This window comes from Danio rerio, chromosome 13 (assembly GCF_049306965.1).
Source record: "Danio rerio strain Tuebingen ecotype United States chromosome 13, GRCz12tu, whole genome shotgun sequence".
In the NCBI taxonomy this organism is placed as follows: Eukaryota; Metazoa; Chordata; class Actinopteri; order Cypriniformes; family Danionidae; genus Danio; species Danio rerio.
In genome coordinates this window covers 7,379,452-7,402,087 of record NC_133188.1, presented here as the reverse complement: position 1 = coordinate 7,402,087, position 22,636 = coordinate 7,379,452, and the positions used below count along the sequence as shown (strand labels likewise).

Below are 22,636 nucleotides of genomic sequence, written 5' to 3'. Positions count from 1 at the left end.
TCAATGTGCTTTTTGTTGGCCAGAATGCATGTGCTGCCCTCTAGTGGTGGTAAAGTAGATGTGCATTATCTGCTACTGCTACCACTAGGCTCACCAACTACCACACATTTTACACACTGAAGTCGCAAATAATGCCAATTAGGGCTGCACAATATATCGTTTCAGCATTGATATCACAATTTGCGCATCCACAATAGTTACATCTAAATGAGCATCTTATTTAAGTTGATAGAAATTGGACACAAAAATCTGATGTTTGGAGGTGTAACATTAATTTATTGTATTATTTATACAGAATTTATATGATTTACAAAATTAAATAAAAAAAATTAAAAATAAAACACTTCTTAGAATATTTATCTAATCTCTGGTCCAAATATCTACATTTCCAATCAAAAATAAGATTATTTTTCTTAACCTTTTGGCAGATACTTTTGCTTGTTTTAAGGAAAAACTATGATTTTGACTTTTTTCTTCTGAAGGTGAAAACAAAAATATTTTTACTTAAGAATTTTCAGATATTTGGACTAAATATTAGACAAAGCAAACTAAGAAAATCACAGTTTTGCATTGTGATTTAACTATTCAAATTGCCTGGTGTGCCTGTATTTATTTTGTAGAAGAACAAATATTGAAATATAATTTTTTTCCAATATCGTGCAGCCCTGATGCCAATTAACAATTTTTAATGCCGAGCATAATAATCTTATAAATCAGGCCAAATATTAGAGCTGACACTATTTCAAAAATGTTAGAGTTCATATAGAAAGGGTGAATATCCCAAAACAGATCATGCCTGAGTCACATTTTGCATTAAAATCAAGAGAAAGAAATAAACACTTACATTTGTTTGAGAAAATATAGACCAAAATAAAGACTACTTAGAGTTTTTGTAAAACATGCTGGGGTCACATTTTGCATTGATATCAAGAGAAAGAAATAAAACATGCACAAGAAAATATAGACCTCTTTTAATTTTGATAAAACATCATAAAATAGTTTAGTAAATGTTAAAGTATGTTAAAATATATATAAATTAATGACTTATTTATGAAAATATTAGACATTTTATTGTCTGTATTATCAAGCTCTGATTAATTATGGTAGTATTTGCTGTTTTTTTTTAATTAATTTTGATTAAATAAAATGGCTAAATATATTCATTATTTGACTATTATTTTCATAAATATGCAAGTTTTTATAACAAATTGTAGTATTTGCTTTTTTTTATTAATTCGGATTTAAAAAATGGGCAAAATATTTATATCACAATTTTTTTCATAAATATGTAAGTATTTTTAAAAGATAGAAGTACTTGCAGTTCTATTATTAATTCTGATTAAAAATGGCCAAACATATTTATAATATCACTATTATTTTCATAAATATGCAAGTTTTTTAACGAATGGTAGCATTTGCTGTTCTTTTATTAATTCTGATTAAAAATGGCCAAAAATATTTATAATATCACTATTATTTTCATATACGTGAGCTTTTTTTAACATATATACGCACACACACACACATATTCATACATATACTGTACGTATGCATCTCATTTATTAACATAATAGTCATATTATTGTCTATTATTATTGTCTATATTATCAAGTACTGATAATGTATTTGTCCATTTGATTTTTTTTTATTTATGCTGATAAAACAAACAAACTAAAAAAACAACAATAACAGTAATGAAACGTGCAGAAAACTGCAATGCGTAAACAAAACTATGGTACTATGCTAAAAATGTTCCAATTACATACATACATTTTTTTGTTTTCTTAAAATATTGAAGAAAATGTGACTCATTTGTTTTGAGGTGTCAATCTCACAAAAGAGATTAAGTCAACATCAGGCTGAGCAAGATACAGTGTGTAAAACCAATACATTTCAAAAGTGAACCTAGTAACCCCCTAAAAATAGCAGTCTATGAATTTGACATCATTAAATTATCAGTAGATCGTTCCAGCATCATAGTTTAGGACAGCAAAGGAATTTAATGTGCATTTATTTACTGAAAATGATTATTTTCAGTGTTCAACATGCTAGACAGGAACCCTTAAATCTTTCCAACTCTGAAAAGAGGTCTGAAGTTGCCCACCTCTACGCTTGCACCGGTGGGTAATAGACTGGCATGGAGTGATCACACACGCTGAGTCCTGACTGGCCACTGACAGGCACTGTGGGGAGGTCATTGCTCCAGGTGTCTTCGCTGGACTTTTCACAACCCATCAGCTGGAAATCCCTGTCAACACAGATCTCTATTTGGCCCAAAATTTGAACCTGGCCTCCCTGAAAAATACAAAATTAGCAATAAATTACATTTAACCTCAGCAAAACACTCATGGAAAATTGTGGTCACTGCACATCTAACAATTTAATAATAGTGAGTAATTTAATGTTAAAGAAATGACCCTGTTTAAAAGGTCTTACGCGTGATGGTAAAATACAGTTTTTTAGATGTTAGTATCACTATTGTTTGTTTTTAGGATATTTGTAAGCTAGTGCGGGCTCAGTTGGTGTTTCTGTGTGGAGTTTGCATGTTCTCCCTGCGTTCGCGTGGGTTTCCTCCGGGTGCTCCGGTTTCCCCCACAGTCCAAAGACATGCGGTACAGGTGAATTGGGTAGGCAAAATTGTCCGTAGTGTATGAGTGAATCTGTGTGTGGATGTTTCCCAGAGATGGGTTGCGGCTGGAAGGTCATCTGCTGCATAAAAAAAAATGTGCTGAATAAGTTGCCGGTTCATTCCGCTGTGGCGACCCCAGATTAATAAAGGGACTAAGCCGACAAGAAAATGAGATGAGATGTAAGCTAGTGCGCACCAAAACAGTGACACAATTCACGTTTAGAAGATATAAAACTGATATAAATATGTAAAGCTTATAGTTAATTACTTCTGCCTAAATTGTTCAATGGTTTTATTTGAGTCACCTCATAATTTAGTTTCTCAACAAATTGTGACCAATCAAATGCTCTCTAGTATCTGACATGCCCCGCTCCCTTCTCTCTGTCACAATTATTAATAATGTTTCTTCTCCTGAATTGTTATAGTTCATTTCACGCCAACACTGGCTTATTGAGAATATTTCCCCAGGGCTACATTTTTGGGAACCGCAAAATATGGCTACATTTTGTGTAAAACAACCGCTACTAGGTGGTATGACACTGCCAACAACTTCTGGTCCTTTTCACACTATTGCTGACTGATTACCTCTGTATGTATGACGCTTTTTTTTTTTTTTTTTTTTGGAGTGAGCAGTTTGCTCTGTAGCTCACCTTGTACAGTACGGGACATAGAGCAGACTAGGGTTTGAAATTTTAATTAAGCATAAGGCCAAACTGGTTTTTCTCTTCTATTTTGCTTTTGAAAACACCATTGGTTGGTGTTACGTGGGTTTGTGTTATTTAATGAATTTATTTATTGCCGGTTTGTGCTTGCGATTGAGTTCTAGGAGGAGTGTTTCACCCGGCTTATCCAGGATTGGATGATGCCCGTGACGTCACTGGGGATTTCCACTAAATAACGCTGACAGCAATGGCATCTCTCCCACTCTCTCTCTCTGTCTTCAGTCTCTCGCCCTCCCTCAGCTCGGTGGCGGCTTGCGCTCAGGCGGTCTGGCTGGTGGTGCTCCGCAAGCCCGGCAATCATTCATCCAGATGCCGCTCCATTTATTGTTTGGTTCATGTTAATCTTTTGATTCTTAGTTCGTAATGTGTTAACTAGTTTGTTTAATTTGATACTTTGTTTTGTAGCAGGTAGGGGTTTATTTTTCATAGTCACGTTTTTGTTATTTATTTAGTTAAGCGAAGGTAAACAGTGGCCCGGAAGACTCATCTGTCCATTTAAAACAGCTTAGTCAGAGACCTGTTTACCTTAGCTGCCCTACCTGTCTACTTGATTTTTGTTAATGTTTTGTCTTTTGAAAACGTATGATTTATGGAAAATTAAACGTATTGACGGAACGTCAATTTAACCATTCAAACGTCTGTGTCTTCCATATGTTCGGCTCAAACCGTGATTGTTGTTGTTATTCGAGCCAGTTTTGAGTTTGGGCCGTAACAGTTGGCTTTAGGGAAGGGGGTGAGTGGGTAAGTCAATAGCAAGTTGATATACGTATGACAAGACGGAGTCAACATGACCAACTTAACTTACAGAAACATTTGGAGAAGGACATTGAATTTCGCAGAAATGTACACATTTACTTCTGGTGGATTTACGAAAAGGACATGCAAATGACGCATGCTGTATGGGAAAACAAGGCCCAGTAACATATTTGAAATAGTTAAAAATTTTCACAGCAGCCTAGTGAATTTGTGAAAACTAAGACTGCAAGCAGACGAAGCCCCGGGCACATATTTTGCACCTTATTTTATTCCCAGAAATGTGGCCTTGGGGACATACAGTATCTCCAATGAGCTTGGGTTGTACTGTATATCACAATTCCTTTTTTTTTTTTTAAGAATTACATTATATAAACTCAGTTTTTTTTTTAATCTTGCAACTTCTAGATAAAGACTAACTCACAATTCAGAGTTTTCAGATTTTACAGTGGTTGTCAAGTCTAAAATGTGAAGTTAGAAAAGTGAGATATACATTCTAAATTGTGAGAAAGTCAGAACTGTTAGATAAAAACTAGTAAAAGGTAAAACCTTGGATAAAAATCAAAAATTTGATTCAGGATTTTTGTGTATTAATAAATTTCTGGCTCGGTTAACAACATAATGATGTTGGTTTCTATTAAGAGATAACCCCTCTAGAGTACAGCAGACGGATTCTGAAAGGTTCGCGCTTAATTTCTATCATTTAAGACTGGGTCGGGCCGGGTTCTGACTTGTGCAGTAAATGAACAGTCATGTGATGCATTTCAATTAGCGCAAGAAAGTAATTAAATCATTTGCTACAACATTAAAACCCATCCCTGCAAAGGTTAACCAAATGATGATGGAGAAGTCAAAAACAGCAAATTTTGCAGAGTGGGAAAATGTACAGCAAGCTGACGGGGAAAATGATGACTACACTCGCTATTGAAACCGCTGTCATGGAAAATGGAAGGGATGTTCTTGGCTGGAAAAAGACGAACAAACAATCCGAGCCAAAACTTGCAAAATAAGCTAGATCAGTAGTACCAATGTATGCATCCCGGACAGCAACAGCAGTAGCGAAAGGGTCTTCAGTGCAGCTAAACGCACCATTAGTGAGCACAGCACCGCGCTAAAGCCATCAGTGTATTCAATAATGTTCATTCCACCAAAAAACATAGCCTAATCTTGGTAATTAAAGGATTTTCAAGTTATAACTAAATATTAAAGAAATCAAAAGCACATAATGTAGTCAGATGATATAGGCTAATGTTGGCATTATTCTTTTAATATTCAACTTCACTATCGCCTTAATTTCGAATATTAATTTCGTTATTGCCAAATACCCCTCATAACTTAGAATTTATTTTAATTTCATTTGTTAGGAAAGACTTATTTTTATTGGTGTGTTGGCCAATGTAAAGGCTAAGTGTGTGTACCTAGGCCTATTTAGAATGCTGAGATGTTACGATGCTATAGAGGACTTGTTTTATTTCTTTGTTTCAACTTCTAAGTGGCCTATAGCCTACGTTTGTTGTGAATAAATTATGTTAAACGCATATAAATGACTCATTCTTGAAAAAAGGCAAAAGAGCTGTGTGCAGGTGCACATTTAAATAATGTTGGGCTGGAAACGAGTTTGGGCTTTTAAAGCTGTCAATCAAAATGTACTTGTCAGGCTCGGGCCAAATTTTGTCTGACTCGGGCCCTATTGGGCCTAATTTTTTTGCACCCGATTACAGCTCTAATCTAGAGGAGTTGAAGATGCAATTTTAACTATATTGCACCTGTTGCACTCTCATTTAGAGAAACCGAAAACTCAAGAATTTCTCATCAGCTTTTAACTGGATTTCTCCTAGCATACTAGCTGCAAAAAGTGTAATATTTTACACTTGCAAAATATTTTTTAGTAGACAATAAAATTATAGCCTGAGTTATTATAGCCAATTTTCTCAGCTCTAGAATAAAACAGGTTAAAATGGGAGGTTTTATTTCAGTTAAAATATGTACTTCAGTTGGAGCTCCCCAGGGTTGTTATTTATTTTATAAACAAATTCTAGCATGAATTCATTTAAAAATAGATATATTGTAAAGTATGCAGATTATACCACTTTGGTGAGCCTTTTAAATTTAGAGGATGAAGAACACGGGCCTGTTCTTGACTTCTTTTTAGACTGGTGTGAAAATTCAAACCTTCTAAATATTGCTAAAACGAAGGAGATGGTTGTTGATTTTAGAGAGAGAACACAAAGCAAGACTCATCCCACATTAATTAATGGGGAGCAAATTCAGTTAGTAACAAATGATGATAAATATTTGGGTGCGATGTTGGACAATAAACTTAAGAGGGATGTATGGACTGACTGCGTAAGGCAAAAGCTTCAACAGAGAATGTACTTCTTAAAGAAACTATTGTCTTCTAATGTTGACAACACATTGTTGATCATGTTTTAAAGTGCTTTTATTGAAAGTATTGCAATTTTGTGTGATCTGTTGGTATGGAAATGCTTCTGAGGCCCTGAAGAGGTCACTGAGGAAGGTGGTAACAACATCCAGTAAGTTGTTGTGAATAGAACTAAATGAAGTTTCACAAACTAATTTCGAGAGGAGCACGTGATATGATTGACTGCAGCTGGCCACTCATCTACACTCATTGGCTAGCCAATCGGATTGATCCAAACTCACTATAAGTAACCTAGCTAAGAACTACTCCCTTATCTTCGTTTTCCGAAGAAACCCCCCATCCACCCCTTCTCCTCCTTTCCTCTTTTGCCGAAGGGAGCTCTCGAGAACACCTGATCTCGTACTCCCTTCACATGCTTTATGGACCTGGCGAGAGCCCTGGGCTCAACTATCTCCGAGCTCAGGGTTCTCTCCCAGGACCAGGGGCGGACTGGGACTAAAAATCAGCCCTGGCACTGTAGCCACACCAGCCCACATTACTATACTGCCACAGCCCCTTGCACGGACACGCATATTCACTAATTTTGGTGTATAGATGGTGAAATAATATAAGCAGTACCATATATGTAATAGATATTTAAACATTTAATGTATGTGACTGGATCAAAAACAAATTTATATATGCGATCATTCATTTTCTTTTCGACTTAGTCCCTTTATTAATCTGGGATCACCACAGCGGAATGAACCGCCAACTTGTCCAGCATATGTTTTACGCAGCAGATGCCCTCCAAAGTGCAACCCACTGTGAAACCCCTTACAGCACATTCACATACATGCACTACGGACAATTAAGCCGGCCCAATTCATCTACAGCACATGTTTGGACTTGTGAGGGAAACCAGGAGGAAACCCACGCGAACATGCAACCTCCACACAGAAACACCAACTAACCCAGGCGAGGCTCAAAAAAGCAACCTTCTTGTGCCCCTCCGCTGCTCTATCCTAAGACTATTTCTGTTAATTTTATGCATTTGGCAGAGTTTGACTTTTTTTTTTTTTTTGCTTTCTCTGAGCTTTTTGGCACCTCCTTTCCTTTTTTTATGGTCCATCTCTGACAATTAGTTTGTGTTGCACTTACTGTTTGTTTGACATTCTAGCCAGATTTTGGGTCGGCCCATCTCGAAACCAGCCGGTCATTGCTGATTGGGCCAATGCTTAACATTTATAATTATTATTACTATTAGCATCATCATCATCATAATACTCACATCTTGCAAGAGATAAAAGCTGCCTGCATGTAAAAACAATACATATTTAAAAATAAAAAAATAAAAATAGCTGACCGGCCCACATTTCAAAAAATGGTCCGGCCCTTCTGGCATTTGCCAGAATTGCCAGATGGCCAGTCCGCCCCTGCCCAGGACAGCATGTCAAACCTGCTAATAAGTTGTCAAACAGTATCTAAGTGTGAACTCTTGAAAAAGTATAAGTAGTATACACAAAGAAAGATTGTCCATGATGAGAGACATCCTTTATCATACACCTTCTAATTGTTACCATTAGGTCGTCGATATTGTGTTCCCAAATGTGTAAGAAATGGGACAAAATTATCATTTATACCTCAAGCAATAAAGTTTTTAAATTCCTCCTCTCTCAGTAGCAGTTGATGGCTGGTAGACTGGATATTTATTTAGAGTAGGGGGTACCATGTTTCTATTGGATTTATTTATACATATACCAAATATTAGATGTCAGATATCTCAGTGAGTGTGTGCTGCAAATAAAATTTCCTTACAGGGACAAATAAAGTTGACTAACTAACTATATAAAAGGTTTCCATTTGTATTCCTTAGTGAAAACAAACATTGTTATGTTGTTGACTGAATGTATTTAATACACAAGTTTAAAATGATTATACACAACATGACAGAATTAATCTAATTTTCTTGTTGGCTGACATCACAAACCCTCTTACTTCTCAATCTTTAAAGCACTCTAAAAGCAGACGAGAAGGACACTGCCGCATCACGCCACGTCTATAAAATGCTAAACATAGTTTTCTATGTGTAGCTGGGTGCTGTGGAAAGATGCTGAATGGTGCTGCAATTGTGTGTACACTCAAAAGAAAAACAATGTTTCAAATTTTAAAGATGTGGCACGACGTGTTGCTTCTCGCCTGGTAAGTGACTCTCTTTATTCTGCCTTCATTCATACCTGTCCTGGGTGGACACACTGGATCTTGGGCTTTACTCCGTAGGCACTTGTAATGGCTTCCTCCACATCCTCCAGCTATCAAAACAGGAAATATGACACATTTACTCGCATGTGATCATAACTGCTAGATTATTATTTACTTCAAACTAAAAAAAAAATGAAGAAGTTGGGTAAATCCAACAGAAAACTGCAAGATCTTTATGTTGAAATGCTGATCTTGCATCTACCAGAGTGTATGTCATGCAACAATGATGCAGATTGTGGTTTAGGATTACAGTTTAAGCCCTCTTAATCGAGGCATGACATTTATGGGAAATCTGAATTAGTATTTTCCATTAAATCATGAATATACATGTTGTAGTGTCACCAAACAAGCAAGACAGAACATCACGCTAAACGCTTTAACGAAACCTTAGATTTTGAATTATTTACCCAGAATGAATAAATAAAATACTTACCGTGTAATGCTTCTCAGAGGGCACAATTTGATTCTTCAGCAAAACACTGAAAAACACAAAACGCCTATGAGGAAAACAGTGGCAGCTATGGCTGGATAGTACATAATAACTCAATATTATATATTTATTTTTTTTGTAGAATAAATGTAAAAATAAAAAAAATTCTGTTATATTGCTATATTTCAAGATTTCGTTGCATGGGCCAACAATTCAGTATACAGCCTACTCCTATATTGAAAACCCCTGAAAAAATACATTCATCAAGCTTCTGCCTCTACATAGCATTAAAGCAATAATACACCCATAAAGAACATTTTCATAATTTAGTCACCCTTTATGTGTTTACACCTTTGCGAGTTTCTTTCTTTTGTTAACTACAAAATACGATATTTTGAAGAACGCTAAAAACTAGTAGTGTAATGGATTACGAATCTTACTGTTCGGATGACATTACATTTTTTTTGCGTCATGGATCGAACCCTTTTTCGGATCAGACAAAATGGAGGAGACTAATGTAATTTGTTTTCCATTTATTACAAAACAGTCATGCAATAAACTTTTGCTTTTAATAAACAGCTGAATAAAAAAAAAATATATATAATATATACATTCAATAGTGTGAAAAACGATCTTCGTTACTGTTGCCGATAATGCTAAATGTGTAAATTATTATCATTTGTAGAATACATCATATTTATTTTTAGTCGTCTCACCACCAGGGTCACCACCAGTGTTGGGTAAGTTACTTTAAAAGAAATTTATATATTACAACTTACTGACTACTACTGGACGATTGTAATTGGATTACATTAATAATTACTTAATGTAAAAAGTAATCAGATTTATAATTACTTTACTTTGAAGATAATTTTAAAACATATAAAATATACATATTAAAATATATAAAAATATAAAATATAATAAAATATAAAATATAAATATACATTATAAAATATATAATATAAAATATATAAAAATGCTAAATAAACTGCAGCTCTTTCAGTTATTTAATATTCACTGGGAAACATTACAATAGGTTGATCACAACAGCTTGACATATTCAAAAGACTTAAGGTTCACCCAAATATTAAAAACTCTCTCATCATTTACTTGTTCCAAACTCGTTAGTCTTTTTTTTTTTTAACACAAAAAGAAGACATGAAGAAAACTGGTTACCTGTAACCACTGACATCCATAGTATGAAAAATAACAGCAATGTTTGGTGAGGTAATTAGCCAACTGAAATGTGTATATTCTTTATACTTTATACAAAGTATGAAGCTGACCGATCAGTTCTTGTCACGTGACTTGCGGTTTTCAACTTGATTCACCTGGAAAATGCGAATACGGTCAATATGATTTTTGTTACACATTCCTCGATTGGAAATAACGAACTTGCACGTGCAAAAGACGCGATATGCAAACAACCCAATAAGTAGCTACACTTTTCTTCACATTCAAAAGATACCTTCACTCCAGATCCTGCAGAAAAATCCTATTTAGCCTGAGTTGGACACAGGTGTTCTTCTTGGCGACGGGTATTGTCATAGAATGCTTTCTGTTCAAGTGCTTGAACAAGTTGCTGGTCGAGATAAAAGCAGTCGAAAGTTCTTTAAAGACTGGACATCGACTGAATTTCACAGCAATATTTTTGTTTTTATGCTTGATGTAATCAAAGTAATGTCTGTATTTCCACTTGAAAAAGCAAACACTCACGCCAACAGCAATGTGTTTTCCAGCCATTTAAAAGTGCATGTTTATTAACTGATGTTGCAGCGGAAAACATTATTTAAAAGAAGAATTTTTTTTCTTATAAAAACTAAAATTGTAAAGCAAGTAATGCAATTACACTGACTTTAGTAATGTAATCAAATTACACAAATTTATAATGCAATTCGTTAAATTACCGCGTTCCCCAAAAATGTAATTAGAATACAGTAACGCGTTACAGGGCAAAGCAGTGGCGCAGTAGGTTGTGCTGTCGCCTCACAGCAAGAAAGTCAAAGGGTCGCTGGTTCGAGCCTCGGCTCAGTTGGCATTTCTCTGTGGAGTTTGCATGTTCTTCCTGCATTCACGTGGGTTTCCTCCGGGTGCCCTGGTTTCCCCACAGTGGTACAGGTGAATTGGGTAGGCTAAATTGTCTATAGTGTATGAATGTGTGTGTGTGGATTTTTCCTAGAGATGCTTTGTGGCTGGAAGGGAATCTGCTGCATAAAAACTTGCTGGATAAGTTGCCGGTTCATTCCGCTGTGGCGACCGCGGATTAGTAAAGGGACTAAGCCGACAAGAAAATGAATGAATGAATAAATAGCGCGTTACACCCAACTCTGGTCACCACCTATTGGTTAAATTGTGTAATTGTACAATTTTGAGCATCAAGTCATTCAAAATGTTGTCACACATGTGATTTGAATGGCAATGTCTCGGTGATCGTTACAAATGTAGGATTAATCTACATGTAAAAATTCACAGGTCACCTGCATTCCGTCCTGTGAGTTGTGATCCATACGGATCACATATCTACCATGATCTGTCACACCCCTACTAAAAACCTGTAACCATTGACTTCCACAGTATTTGTTTTACTTACCTTGGAAGTCAATAGTTACAGTTTTTCAGCATTCTTCAAAATATCTTACTTTGTGGTTAACAGAATAAAGAAACTAATAAAGGATTGAAACCACTCGAGTAAATTAAAATTTTGGGGTGAAGTATCCCTTTAAGGAGAGGACATAAAATTAGACTTATACAATATGACAAGTGTAAGTCACTTCTTTAGCAAAGGGTCTGAATAAGGCTTCAATCAGGTGCATCGATGTACTGAATCCATCCACTATTATCTTGCTTCCTTTACTAACTTCCTCATTTTTCATAAGCCACAAAATCAGATTACATCACTCAAAAACCACTTAAAAAAGAAGAACTTACCTGTTAAGGTCAAACTTGTGGTAGAGTTCGAGAGCTTTGCCAAAGTACTTATGTTCACTGTTTAAAGACTCTGATTTTGCAGCACAGGTCCCGTGTTTCGTCCATTCATAATTCCTAAGCACAAACGCACACAATAAAAAACTAGGGCTACACATAATATAATTTCAGCATCGATATAATAGTCACAATAGTCACATCGCAGGATATGCAATGGCAAGTTTGAATTTCCTGATCGGGAGATAACATCCGATTCCAATCGAGTCTAAAACCACGTGATCGGGCCCAATTTCCGATTACGTGATCGGATCTGGACATCCCTACTAATAATAACAATAAATATAATAGATTATAGTAGTGCCTAAATGCATTTGCAAGGTTTGACATACCAAAATTTTGGGGAAGATGGTTCTAGCAGATCTGGCCAGAATTTCTCCATTTCTGGTAGTATGTCCTGTAAGAGACGTACATACAACATCTTAATCATATATCAAATTAAAAAGACAAAACATGCAACAGGACAAGACAAATAAACAAATACCTCAATCAAACTGGCATTAAAATGCCAAGATGTGTTGCACCTTACACCAGTGTTGGGCCTGCAATGATAACAAAAAAAAATGTTCTTTAAATACTTTGAACCCTATTGTCATGAAATGAAATTGTCATTATATGAAACCGACAATGCCTAAGACATATGTTCTAACACAATACCTACATCTTAAAATAGCAAATAACTGTTAGACAAACATTAAGATGCACATCTGTCTTGAGAAACCCACCATAATCCATGCAGAGTCCAATAGCTGAAATCTGTTTTGCAGTGTTCCATCTGAAAATGAAAAACAACACAGTGAAAATTGAATAAAAAAGAAAGAAAAAATGTTGTAGTGGCATTAAAACAATGGAAATTAAAGAAAAGTATACAATACTTTGCAAAATGTCTGTGGCCAATGCTGGGTCAGTATAAGTTTTGTCCATTCTCCCCTAAAAAGAAGCAGTCAATTCACTCTCACATACAATCTCACATACATTTTGTGTGTTTATTTAATTGGTTAAATAAAAAAATGCCTTTTAACTAAAATAAAACATTATCAACGATGTACTAAAGTAATTAAAAAGGGCCATGCAGAATATTAGATCTCATAAAGCAAATTCATAATGCACAACATGGACATTGTTTTGTGATTCTGATTATTCTGAATGGTAATTCTGAGTAGATTTTAATTTCCAGTACAATAGCATTTTTATGGTTTATATTTAGAAATACAGTGACATCTATTTCAATCAATTCATGAGCCAGTTCTTTCCAAGTTCACCAAAAATAACTGGATTAATAGAACTGATCATTATTGTAATGTTTATATTAATTGTTCAAACTAATTTAAAATGTATTTAAATTGTCTGTTTATATGTATAAGGATTACATTATGTAATATTTTTATTTAATAAAAACTAATTAATTGATTTTAAGGCGGTTCATTCCGCTGTGGCGACCCCAGATTAATAAAGGGACTAAGCCGAAAAGAAAATGAACGAATAAATGAATAATTGTTTAAACAGATTATTTTACATGAGAGAACAAAAAATAAATAAATAAATAAATATAAATTAATGTATAAATGCCATTATTTATTTGACATACCGAGGATGGGTAAAGGCTGATGAGCAAAGATATACAGCACTAAAGATGACAGCAAATGCAATGAATCTCATGTTTCCAGGTAGAGTAAAACAGTTAATCTGATAAAAAAAAAAAACAAGATAAAGATTTATTATAAACATTCATACAACGTACACTGTTAAATAGAGGTCAAGTTGGTTTTCGGACATTACATAATTTCAGAAAAGTATTTTTTGCAAATTCTAAATTGGGAAATCATATTAGCAGCCAATGACTGTCAAAGCATGTTTACAGATATTGTTGATGTTGTTTTGAAGTCATAGTTACATGCTAATTCTGATTGAATATTCAAATAAATCAGCGTGGTAAACAATACAGAGACAGTTAAATGAACGATAGTGCGAATATAAAACCAACTTTACCTCGATCGCTGTTAATAGCTTCTGTAAGACACTGAAATAAGCGTATCAGTTGCGGTAACAATCGGATATAAACTTAAATCAACTTGCGCTAAGAAGTCATTTACGTTACCTGTTATTGTCTGAAGTGCCGCTCCAATTCACATAACGTTACAGTTCTCCTTTCGTCCTATTAGTATAACTCTGACTGAAGTAGATCTGCCCAGACTTTCTTTAAAAAAATGATGTGCGGTTGAGTCACTTTGAAGCCACTTCCTTTCCTGTCAGTAACAAACAGCCTGTGTTTGTTATGATAGCATTTCCGCGCGTGCGCTGTCAAGTCATGTGATAAACAGCAATATATGTCACGTGAATGAGAATTATACAAAATAAGCTAAAAGAAAACGTCACCACAGCCAGAAAGTTTTCAGATGTTATTGGTACAGTGAATTACCCCATTTTGATTCACTTAAAATCTTAAACAGTCATTTGTGTTGCTGTAGGCATACAACAAATAACATGTTGATTACGTTACATTATTTATATACTTTTTGTTGGAGATTAATACATAACATTGTTTTATTCAAAATAAAAATAAGCAAGAAATAAAAAAACATTCCGTTTTCTAAAAAGTTTAAAAGATTTTAAATTATAATATTTAAAAACTCTGGCCAGCCGCGCATTCGTTTTAGCAGCTCTTTTCACTAATTCAGAGTACCACACCATTACACTCTGGCTAATCTCTTGTCATTTAAAAAGCCATGCTATTTAAATGCCAATATCGAGCTTAAATGTCTGTCTGGTATCTTAACATGTGCGAAATGATGTGGAAAGTTAGTGTAAATGCTATATATAGTCCTATGCTTATCCATAAATGGGATGCGGGAGAGGCAGCATTCCACATGGGTAATATTTTGCTTTTCATCAGCTGGTTTCTCCCAGGCGGGTAGAGGCTCATCTACCGCCGCGTCGCGCTCGTGTATTCTCCTGGGGTAAGTATATTTGGCCCCTTTTCCACACTTTTTGTTGTCAAACCATAATGGAAAGTTGTCCTTGTTGAAATCTAAATATCGTTGAAGCTGAAGGAGACTTTTGGTGGGATGTTTGCTTGGGTGAGAGTTGCACTTGACTTTGAAGGAGTTCATAACACGTTCGTTTCAGTGGATATGATTGATTAAATGAATAGCTGTTACACTTTGTTATTGTTTTATTTGTGAAGAAAATAACAATAAAGTGGTATCACCTATTGGATGGAATGACTATGATTGGATATTTGAATGATTATTGTTGCATTTATGCAAAGAAAGACTGATTATTTGTTTGTCATATTGCTTAAAAGCTGCATAAATATGTTTGATGTGCACATTGAGGCTATTGTGGGGTCATGAAGTGACTGCATATGAGTTGTTTATGCATGATTGAGTGATTTTCTATATATATAAAAAATGTATTTTTTATGGATTTTGATTTGCAGCATAGATCATTGTCCTTGATAGTGGGTAAATATTCATAAGAAGTTGGTTATTTTTTGTGTTTAAGTATATTTATTCAAATAATAGCATGCATCTTCAAGTATACAGTTGAAATCACCCTTGAATACTGTACCCATCTCCTTGGACTGTCTGATCCCAACCCCCAACCTCTAATTTTAAACTGCTGTGAAGTTTGGCTTCCCTGTGGCCCAAAGCTCCAGAACACCCCCTCCTCTTCGGCACCACAAACAGGTCGACTTTCCTAGCATCTAAATCACAGCAGGAGTGGGTTACACTCTGGATTTACTGCAATACTGCGTCCCAAATTATTTTAAATGCCTAATACGGAGTATGCACCTATCAATGAATGCATTTTTTGTTATGTCTTGTGTGCAAAGATGCTGCATGTTTATGTTCCAGGTTTGATTTCTTGAAGTTGCCAAACATGGCTGCAGTCATTATCAGACACAAGCATTTTGATCAAGAATACCTCACTACAGAGTCTAAATGTATTGCTCGAGAGTACTCTAGGTAAGGGGCAGAAATACTGCAGCTCAAGCTAATTTCAACGGCTAATAATGAGACTTACGCAATACTACTACTTCTAAAAAAAATAGCAGCGCATAACATCATCTGTAACAATATCATGTTTAACACATAACAACATCTGCCAGCAGTTGGAGCTCTGCTAATTTAGCCCATTACCAACAGTAGCTGAGCTATAATGGATAGCCTTCCTTTATGTCACTACTACTTTTCATCTGGCTGGTTGACATGAAATACTTAAGGGAAGTTGACATGGCCTGCAGTGTGACATGCTGTACTCCATGTTAAACTGTGTTCTAATTATGCATGCGGCTTAGGTGACCTCATATTTAAGAGAGAGAGAGAGAGAGAGACTGCAGGCTGTATTTGTCACACTGAAGTATTTAAAATAAACTGAAATGAAGAGCCATAAAAAGTAAATAACCAAATAACAGTTTCACATGAGCAACCGTGTAAATATTAAGGACATTTATTATACTAAATTTACAGATATTAAATGAATTGCTTCCTCGTCTTCCTCTCTGGAAGTCTATGGCAGCCCTATTAACTGTTTGCGACATTTGCGCAAACTAGCACACTGATAGAGGACAGTTTGATCTTTGACCACAACCACAACTCTTTAAGTCAAACTCTCTTGTCCAAAGTTTCACTTATGTTTATTGTTATAACTTTCAAACCAAATGGCCTACAATCAAATTCTTTTTTCCTCTGATTCCTTGGCTCAAGTCGATTCAAACGCACCCTATGATGTCATTTTACGTCCTAAATTTTTTTTTCACCATTTTCGAATTTTTCTCAAAACCGGTTTGAACAATCTTATCCTAGGCCGTTAGTCTGATTTTCACCAAAATTTAATCACATGATCTACAGACCATGTTGACCAAATGTTATTGAATTTAAGTTAATTAGATGACCCATTTTCAATTAACTTGTGAACAAATTTAACATAGATGTTGCGAAAATAGACTTGATGTCTCTGTAATGCATTGATGTATTCACACCAAACTTGGTGTGTGTCATCACAACCATGGTCTGAAATTACCTGCAACTTCTCAGCGTACTGCCCGGAGATACAAAAAAAAAGAAGCTTTTTTTGAATATAACTTCTCAACCCTTAAACCAAAATTCATAAAATTGGTCTCTTTCCATTCGATGGACCATACCAAGTCGAATGATGTCTGATTTGTCCAGGTCAGCCATTTTGGCCATCAGCCATTTTGAATTATGTAAAAAATTGCTATATTTTTCGGACGCATAGGCAAATTGTTATGAAACTCGGAATGTGTATTCAGGACAGTTTCAGGAAGTGCTTGTTGCAGTGCCACCTTTTGGTCAAACATTATAATAATATTTCTAAAAATGCTAATAACTTGTAACACCGAAGTATTTAAAATAAACTGAAATGCCAAGAGCCATAAAAAATAAATAACCGAATAACAGTTTCACATGAGCAATCGTGTAACTATTAAGGGCATTTATATACAGATATTAGATTACATGTTTTGTAAGCTTGAAAACCTTTTCAATTTTTACTTATTTATTATTTTATTGTAATCAAATAACATGATGCTTAGAATTAGATATATTTTAATATATGAAGATAAGGGAAAACGATGCTGGTTTATTGTTTATGTGAAAATGTTGCTGCACAGTATTGGAAAAATCTAGCATTGTGATATTTTTTTTATTTTGCAATGTATATTATTGCGATTATGGCCAGATGACTTAATATCTCTATTTAGAAAGAATTTATAATGTTAGATCAATTGGGACGATTCTGCAGTGGGAATGCATCTTCATAAAATCTAATAAACAGTCTATAAATTTCCCCGTAACGTTTTTGTTGTGGTCTTTGCTATTTGCAGTGCATTTCAGTATTTGAATGTGTTGTATTTTCATGCATGTGTTTAGTTAATAATTGATAAATTGATGTTTACTGTTTGCATCTCTATAAAATCTAATAAACAATGTATACAATATTTTAGGGTCCCCCAACACATTTCTGTTGTGGTTTGTGCCAATTGCAGTGCATTTCTGTATCTGCACATCTATAAATACAATTAAGAACAATCTATAAATACAATTAAGAAAAAGATACAACAAAAATAAAGTGTTTTATCATTACCCGAGTCTAACAGTATTCACGTACAGTAATTGAATGATAAAAATAAAAATAGTTCAATTAAATGAATCGTTGTTAAAGTCACAAGTGGTGCAATTTGTTATTCCCGAATCATTTAAAATGATTATACAATTCCAGGCATCTAAAACAAATGCAAGCAATAAATTAAAATGCAAACTCAGCATTTTATATCCTATGATGTTTTTATTGTGAATTATCACATTACGATATCAATGCTGAAACGTTATATTGTGCAGCCCTATATGTATTTTAAGTAAATAGAACCTTACACCAAATTAGCATTTTGCTTGTGATGATGCTATTTATTGTTGGCCTAGTTAAAAGATCAAAATTAGGGCTTGGCGATTAATCGAAAAGTAATCGAACCGTTCAGAACCTATGATTGATCAAATTTTTCCAGGATGATTTTTTAAATTACGTTCTCTACGTGTCACGTGACCCCGCTCTGTTAACTTTGCAGCTACATCTGATCTCTGGTTAAGTAGGATGATGGACTCATTCTTAAGGCTTACTTTGCACTACATTGACAATGATTGGAAGCTGCGCCAAAGATGCCTTTAGACGGCCTCTAAAACTTGTCAGCAGCAAAAAAATTGAATAAATAAAATAATTATTCTTTAATCGTAATTGAGTTGAAATGTTCAATTAATCGAGATTTTGACTTTAGGCCAAATCGTCCAGCCCTGTTCAAAATTTATCAGAACTTTAGCTAAATAATATGAACCAGCAAACAAACAAAAAACAATAAACATTGTGCAGTATATATCTTTGGTTACTTCTTTCTTTCCACAAAAGACTACCCTGAAGGTGTTGCTTTAAAAGCATGAATAATGATATGCATGTTTATGTTTGTATAATTTGCATGTCTATAAACCGATTATTAATATGAGAGGATATGAAATGTTATTGACTCATGCTGATAGTTGAATTCCTTTATGTTTTTATAATACTGTTTATAGTTGAAGAGTTTAGGTGCAAAAACCCCTAAGTGCTGTATAAAACTTCTGAAAATGAAAACTTTTCTCAGCATCCTTTGTTTATATTGAGTTATTTCACTTGAAAGACCACGAAAGGGAATTATTCTTTGCCATTAACGTAATATTACTGAACTTACACTAAAGAGCCTGATAAAAATGCTAATTTCAGACAACATTTAGAGGTTTTTGCATCTGTTAAGTTTTGGTCTCAGTGTTAATATTTCAGTATACACAATTTGTCTTATTTAGCTCTGTGGCTGAAGAGGTGAAATATCAGTACCAAACACAGAAGAGAGTCCACCAAGTGGTAATGCACCATAAATGATCATTATTTTCCAATATTCTTATTTATTAATTTAGATATGCTGTTGGTATATAGTACTTTTGTTAATATGTATTTTACTGAATGTTAAAGACATTTGATGTTACCTGACAAGTGGTTAACAGGTTCTCTGAACATATTTTTTGTCAAGCATAGAGTTTTTAGGAGCCAAAAGCGCTTTAAGTTGATGATTTCTTTTAATTGTTGATTCATCAGGTCGAGAGGAAGATGCCTGAGAAATACATTCGGGAGGAGTCCATGATCCGGGGCCCTGCATTTGTGGTTAGACTGAGGTCCCACACAGTGTTCGAAAAGAGCGCCATTAAACTTTTCTGCACCGTAGAGGGATATCCCACCCCACATGTCAAATGGTGAGGTTTCTTTGCACAACCAGTTGTGGAGATGTAATGTTGTTATTATTAGGGCTGTGTGATACTGGGAAAATATAGGAAAATATGCAAGATTGCTGTTGAGGATTGCGATAGTGATATTTCTTGCGATAATACATTTAACACAAACAAAAATGTTCTTTGAAATCAGTATAATTATTAATTGATATTAAATAATAATTTATTATTAATTAATATTATTGAGTTAAATTTAAAAGGTCTTATATACATTTCTTTAATTTTATTTATTAAAATAATAAACAGTTATTACAAAAAACATTTTTAGTCTCTGTTTTCGGCCAAGTGCATGTAAAGTTTTTGGTTTTGGCTCTAAATTTTCATTCTGGCGCATTACTAAATAAAAGCAATTTATTTCATGCTTTGTGATATAAATGTTACATATTCAATCAATCAAAGGCCTTTATTTGTCACATATACGTCCATGTAGTCGCATACACTATCATATAGTGAAATTGGACCCCCACCGACCATAAACAAACATCACATATCAGGGGAAAACAGGTCAATAGGAGGTAGCATTTAGAAAAAGGAAGTAAGATATATTTCAGGACAGGGAGATGAAAAAAAAAAAAAAAAAACTCCTTTTCACCTTGCTATTGAATTAGGGCAGTGTGAGATTATTCATTCATCCATTAATTTTCTTGCCGGCTTAGCCCCTTTAATGTAAATTGGGTAGGCTAAATTGTCTGTAGTGTATGAGTGTGTGTGTGGTGAATGTTTGTCTGGATGTTTCCCAGAGATGGATTGTGGCTGGAAGGGCATCCACTGCGTAAAAACTTTGATAAGTTGAATAATTTTTTTTTTAATAAGCCAAAAAAATAAATAAAAATGAATAAATGAATGCAGTGCTATTTTACACGGCCTATGATCATTCCTTTTTAAAAAGTGTTTTGTATTTCATTAAAATTTATTTTATATTTCCAGCATCTGGCTGGCCCAAAGTTTAATATAAAGTAAGAAATGGGATCACATATAAATGAGAACATTTTAAAGTAAGAATTTTTAAAATGTAAAAAAAAGAAAGGTCAATGTATATAAATTACAAAATATGATATATGAATATGCTAATATTATATGAATGATATATGAATACACTGTACAAATATATATTAACAGTTTTTCGCATTTTAATTCATGTTTTTATTTTTAAATTTTGCCTTAAACCTTTCCTTGAAAACGTTTAACCTTGAAAAGTTGGACAAAGGGACTTTATTACTTATATTTTTCAATAGTTTAAACTTTAAAGTGATACATTGTCTGTATTGGTGTTGTATATTATGCTACAAAAACCTTGTGATAAACTTCCAGTATATTTTCTGTTATTTTACAGACTTATTTCTCTAAATGTTACTTTTTTATACATTATATTATTTCAAACTACTAAAATGTCAATAAAAGTCACTGTTAAACTGTAGAGTTAAATTTTTAACATTAAATGTCAACAGAGCAGAGATCTAGCTCTCATAATGCAATTGAAAACCGTGAATAAACAGAAAACACAAAGTATTGAAACAGTAAATTAACTGATTTTTTAAACAGTATATATTGTTATCAGGATATGAGATGACTTTTATCGTGATATGAGTTTTTTTTTTCATTTAGCATTTACTGTATTTTTTTATATATGCACAACCCTCAGCTCGTCCCCATTCTTCATTTCCACATTTCCTCACAATGTGATGCTTGGTTTAAACTTCTCCAGACTGTTTTGGACACATTTACACACTTAAATGTATAGAGGTGCTGGTATGTGATTGGCTGATTAGATATTTGCATTTCCGAGCAGTTGAACCAAATAAAGTGGCCACTGCAAGTAAAACATTACAGGGAAACATTTATGCTTTGTCTATAATTCTTAATATTTCAAATCATTGATAAAAGTATATTTATATATTGTATCAATGTTCTATTATTTATTCTATTCTATTCTATTCATATATTGTAATTATCTCCAACAGGTTCAAGGATGATGTCATCTTGGACGTTTCCTCTGGAAAGTACTTTGTGGAGAGTAATGCTGGATTCCACTCTCTCACCATCCTCAAGTAATTCGAACTTTACATTGTTGGGATTTTTTGGTGCTGCAGTGACAGGATGGGGTTTACTGTTGATCGGTATTAAACAGAATGAATGACAAACTTGAGTGTGTGACAATAGGTGACATGGCTTAGGTTTTAAGCTCATTAGAAGAAGCAAGGGAATTTACAGAGAGATTTAAAAATTAAAAAATGAAATGAACATTTGTCTAATGAATTATTTTGCATATGCAACATTTAATCTATTTTAGGTTTAATGATTGTGGTTCTCAACTTCTTCATCATCTTCTTCTTTGACTTCTTTTTCTTCCTGTTTTTGACCAGAAATCTATATACAGTGGAGGAATTAAATACTGACGACGTCACCATTTTTCTTAGAAAACGTATATCTAAAAGTGCTGTTGACCTGACATTATTACTGGATGTTGGTAACAATCAAAGAAATCCATATATGCAAAGATAACAAATCTAATTAGTCTAAAAATTAAGTTAAAATAGCACAGGGAAAAAGGACTGAAGACATGAAGAAAGGGAGCTGTAGAATTGCATGGAAAGCCTAGACAGCGGTTGAAATCTCTCAACAGTTATTCAGCAATCCTCTGCCCCTTTCGTCATTGTAAAT

The 22,636-nt window shown here is 34.2% G+C and overlaps 2 protein-coding genes across 5 annotated transcripts in view; one reads left to right on the top strand and one right to left on the bottom strand.

Annotated features, from left to right (window-relative positions):
* Positions 1-1,841: 1,841 nt before the first annotated feature.
* rnaset2 (ribonuclease T2) lies at positions 1,842-14,567 on the bottom strand. Of its 3 annotated transcripts, NM_001030064.2 has the most exons (11): positions 14,242-14,442; positions 14,133-14,153; positions 13,732-13,829; positions 13,019-13,073; positions 12,869-12,918; positions 12,628-12,685; positions 12,476-12,540; positions 12,090-12,203; positions 9,162-9,207; positions 8,704-8,778; positions 1,842-2,295 (listed from the first exon to the last, which is right to left on the bottom strand). In NM_001030064.2, the coding sequence occupies exons 3-11, from the start codon at positions 13,800-13,802 to the stop codon at positions 2,107-2,109; spliced, it is 723 nt and encodes a 240-aa protein (NP_001025235.2). In that variant the 5' UTR covers positions 13,803-13,829; positions 14,133-14,153; positions 14,242-14,442; the 3' UTR covers positions 1,842-2,106. The 3 variants fall into 3 exon arrangements, with proteins under 3 accessions (NP_001025235.2, NP_001307320.1, XP_073776096.1); NM_001320391.1 differs by lacking the exon at positions 14,133-14,153; XM_073919995.1 differs by lacking the exons at positions 1,842-2,295; positions 12,869-12,918; positions 13,019-13,073; ... (1 more) ...; positions 14,133-14,153; positions 14,242-14,442 and adding exons at positions 8,461-8,484; positions 14,563-14,567.
* A 417-nt stretch (positions 14,568-14,984) lies between these two features.
* myom2b (myomesin 2b) overlaps positions 14,985-22,636 on the top strand; it is a 92,680-nt gene continuing 85,028 nt past the window's right edge. Inside the window, exons 1-5 of one of the 2 annotated variants that reach the window (XM_073920582.1) lie at positions 14,985-15,100; positions 16,001-16,111; positions 19,496-19,553; positions 19,785-19,939; positions 21,937-22,023. In XM_073920582.1, the coding sequence (XP_073776683.1) occupies positions 14,988-15,100; positions 16,001-16,111; positions 19,496-19,553; positions 19,785-19,939; positions 21,937-22,023 (524 nt within the window). In that variant the 5' untranslated portion in view covers positions 14,985-14,987. The remainder of the gene's footprint in view (positions 15,101-16,000; positions 16,112-19,495; positions 19,554-19,784; positions 19,940-21,936; positions 22,024-22,636) is intronic. The other variant, XM_073920583.1, reaches the window with a different exon arrangement.

Coding starts and splice junctions, on each gene's coding strand:
- rnaset2 (NM_001030064.2), bottom strand. CDS start 13,802: ATGAGATTCATTGCATTTGCTGTCATCTTTAGTGCTGTATATCTTTGC. Junction 12,686..12,868: donor TGGACTCTGCATGGATTATG/GTGGGTTTCTCA, acceptor TTATCATTGCAG/GCCCAACACTGGTGTAAGGT. Junction 12,204..12,475: donor CCATCTTCCCCAAAATTTTG/GTATGTCAAACC, acceptor GTTTGTGCTTAG/GAATTATGAATGGACGAAAC.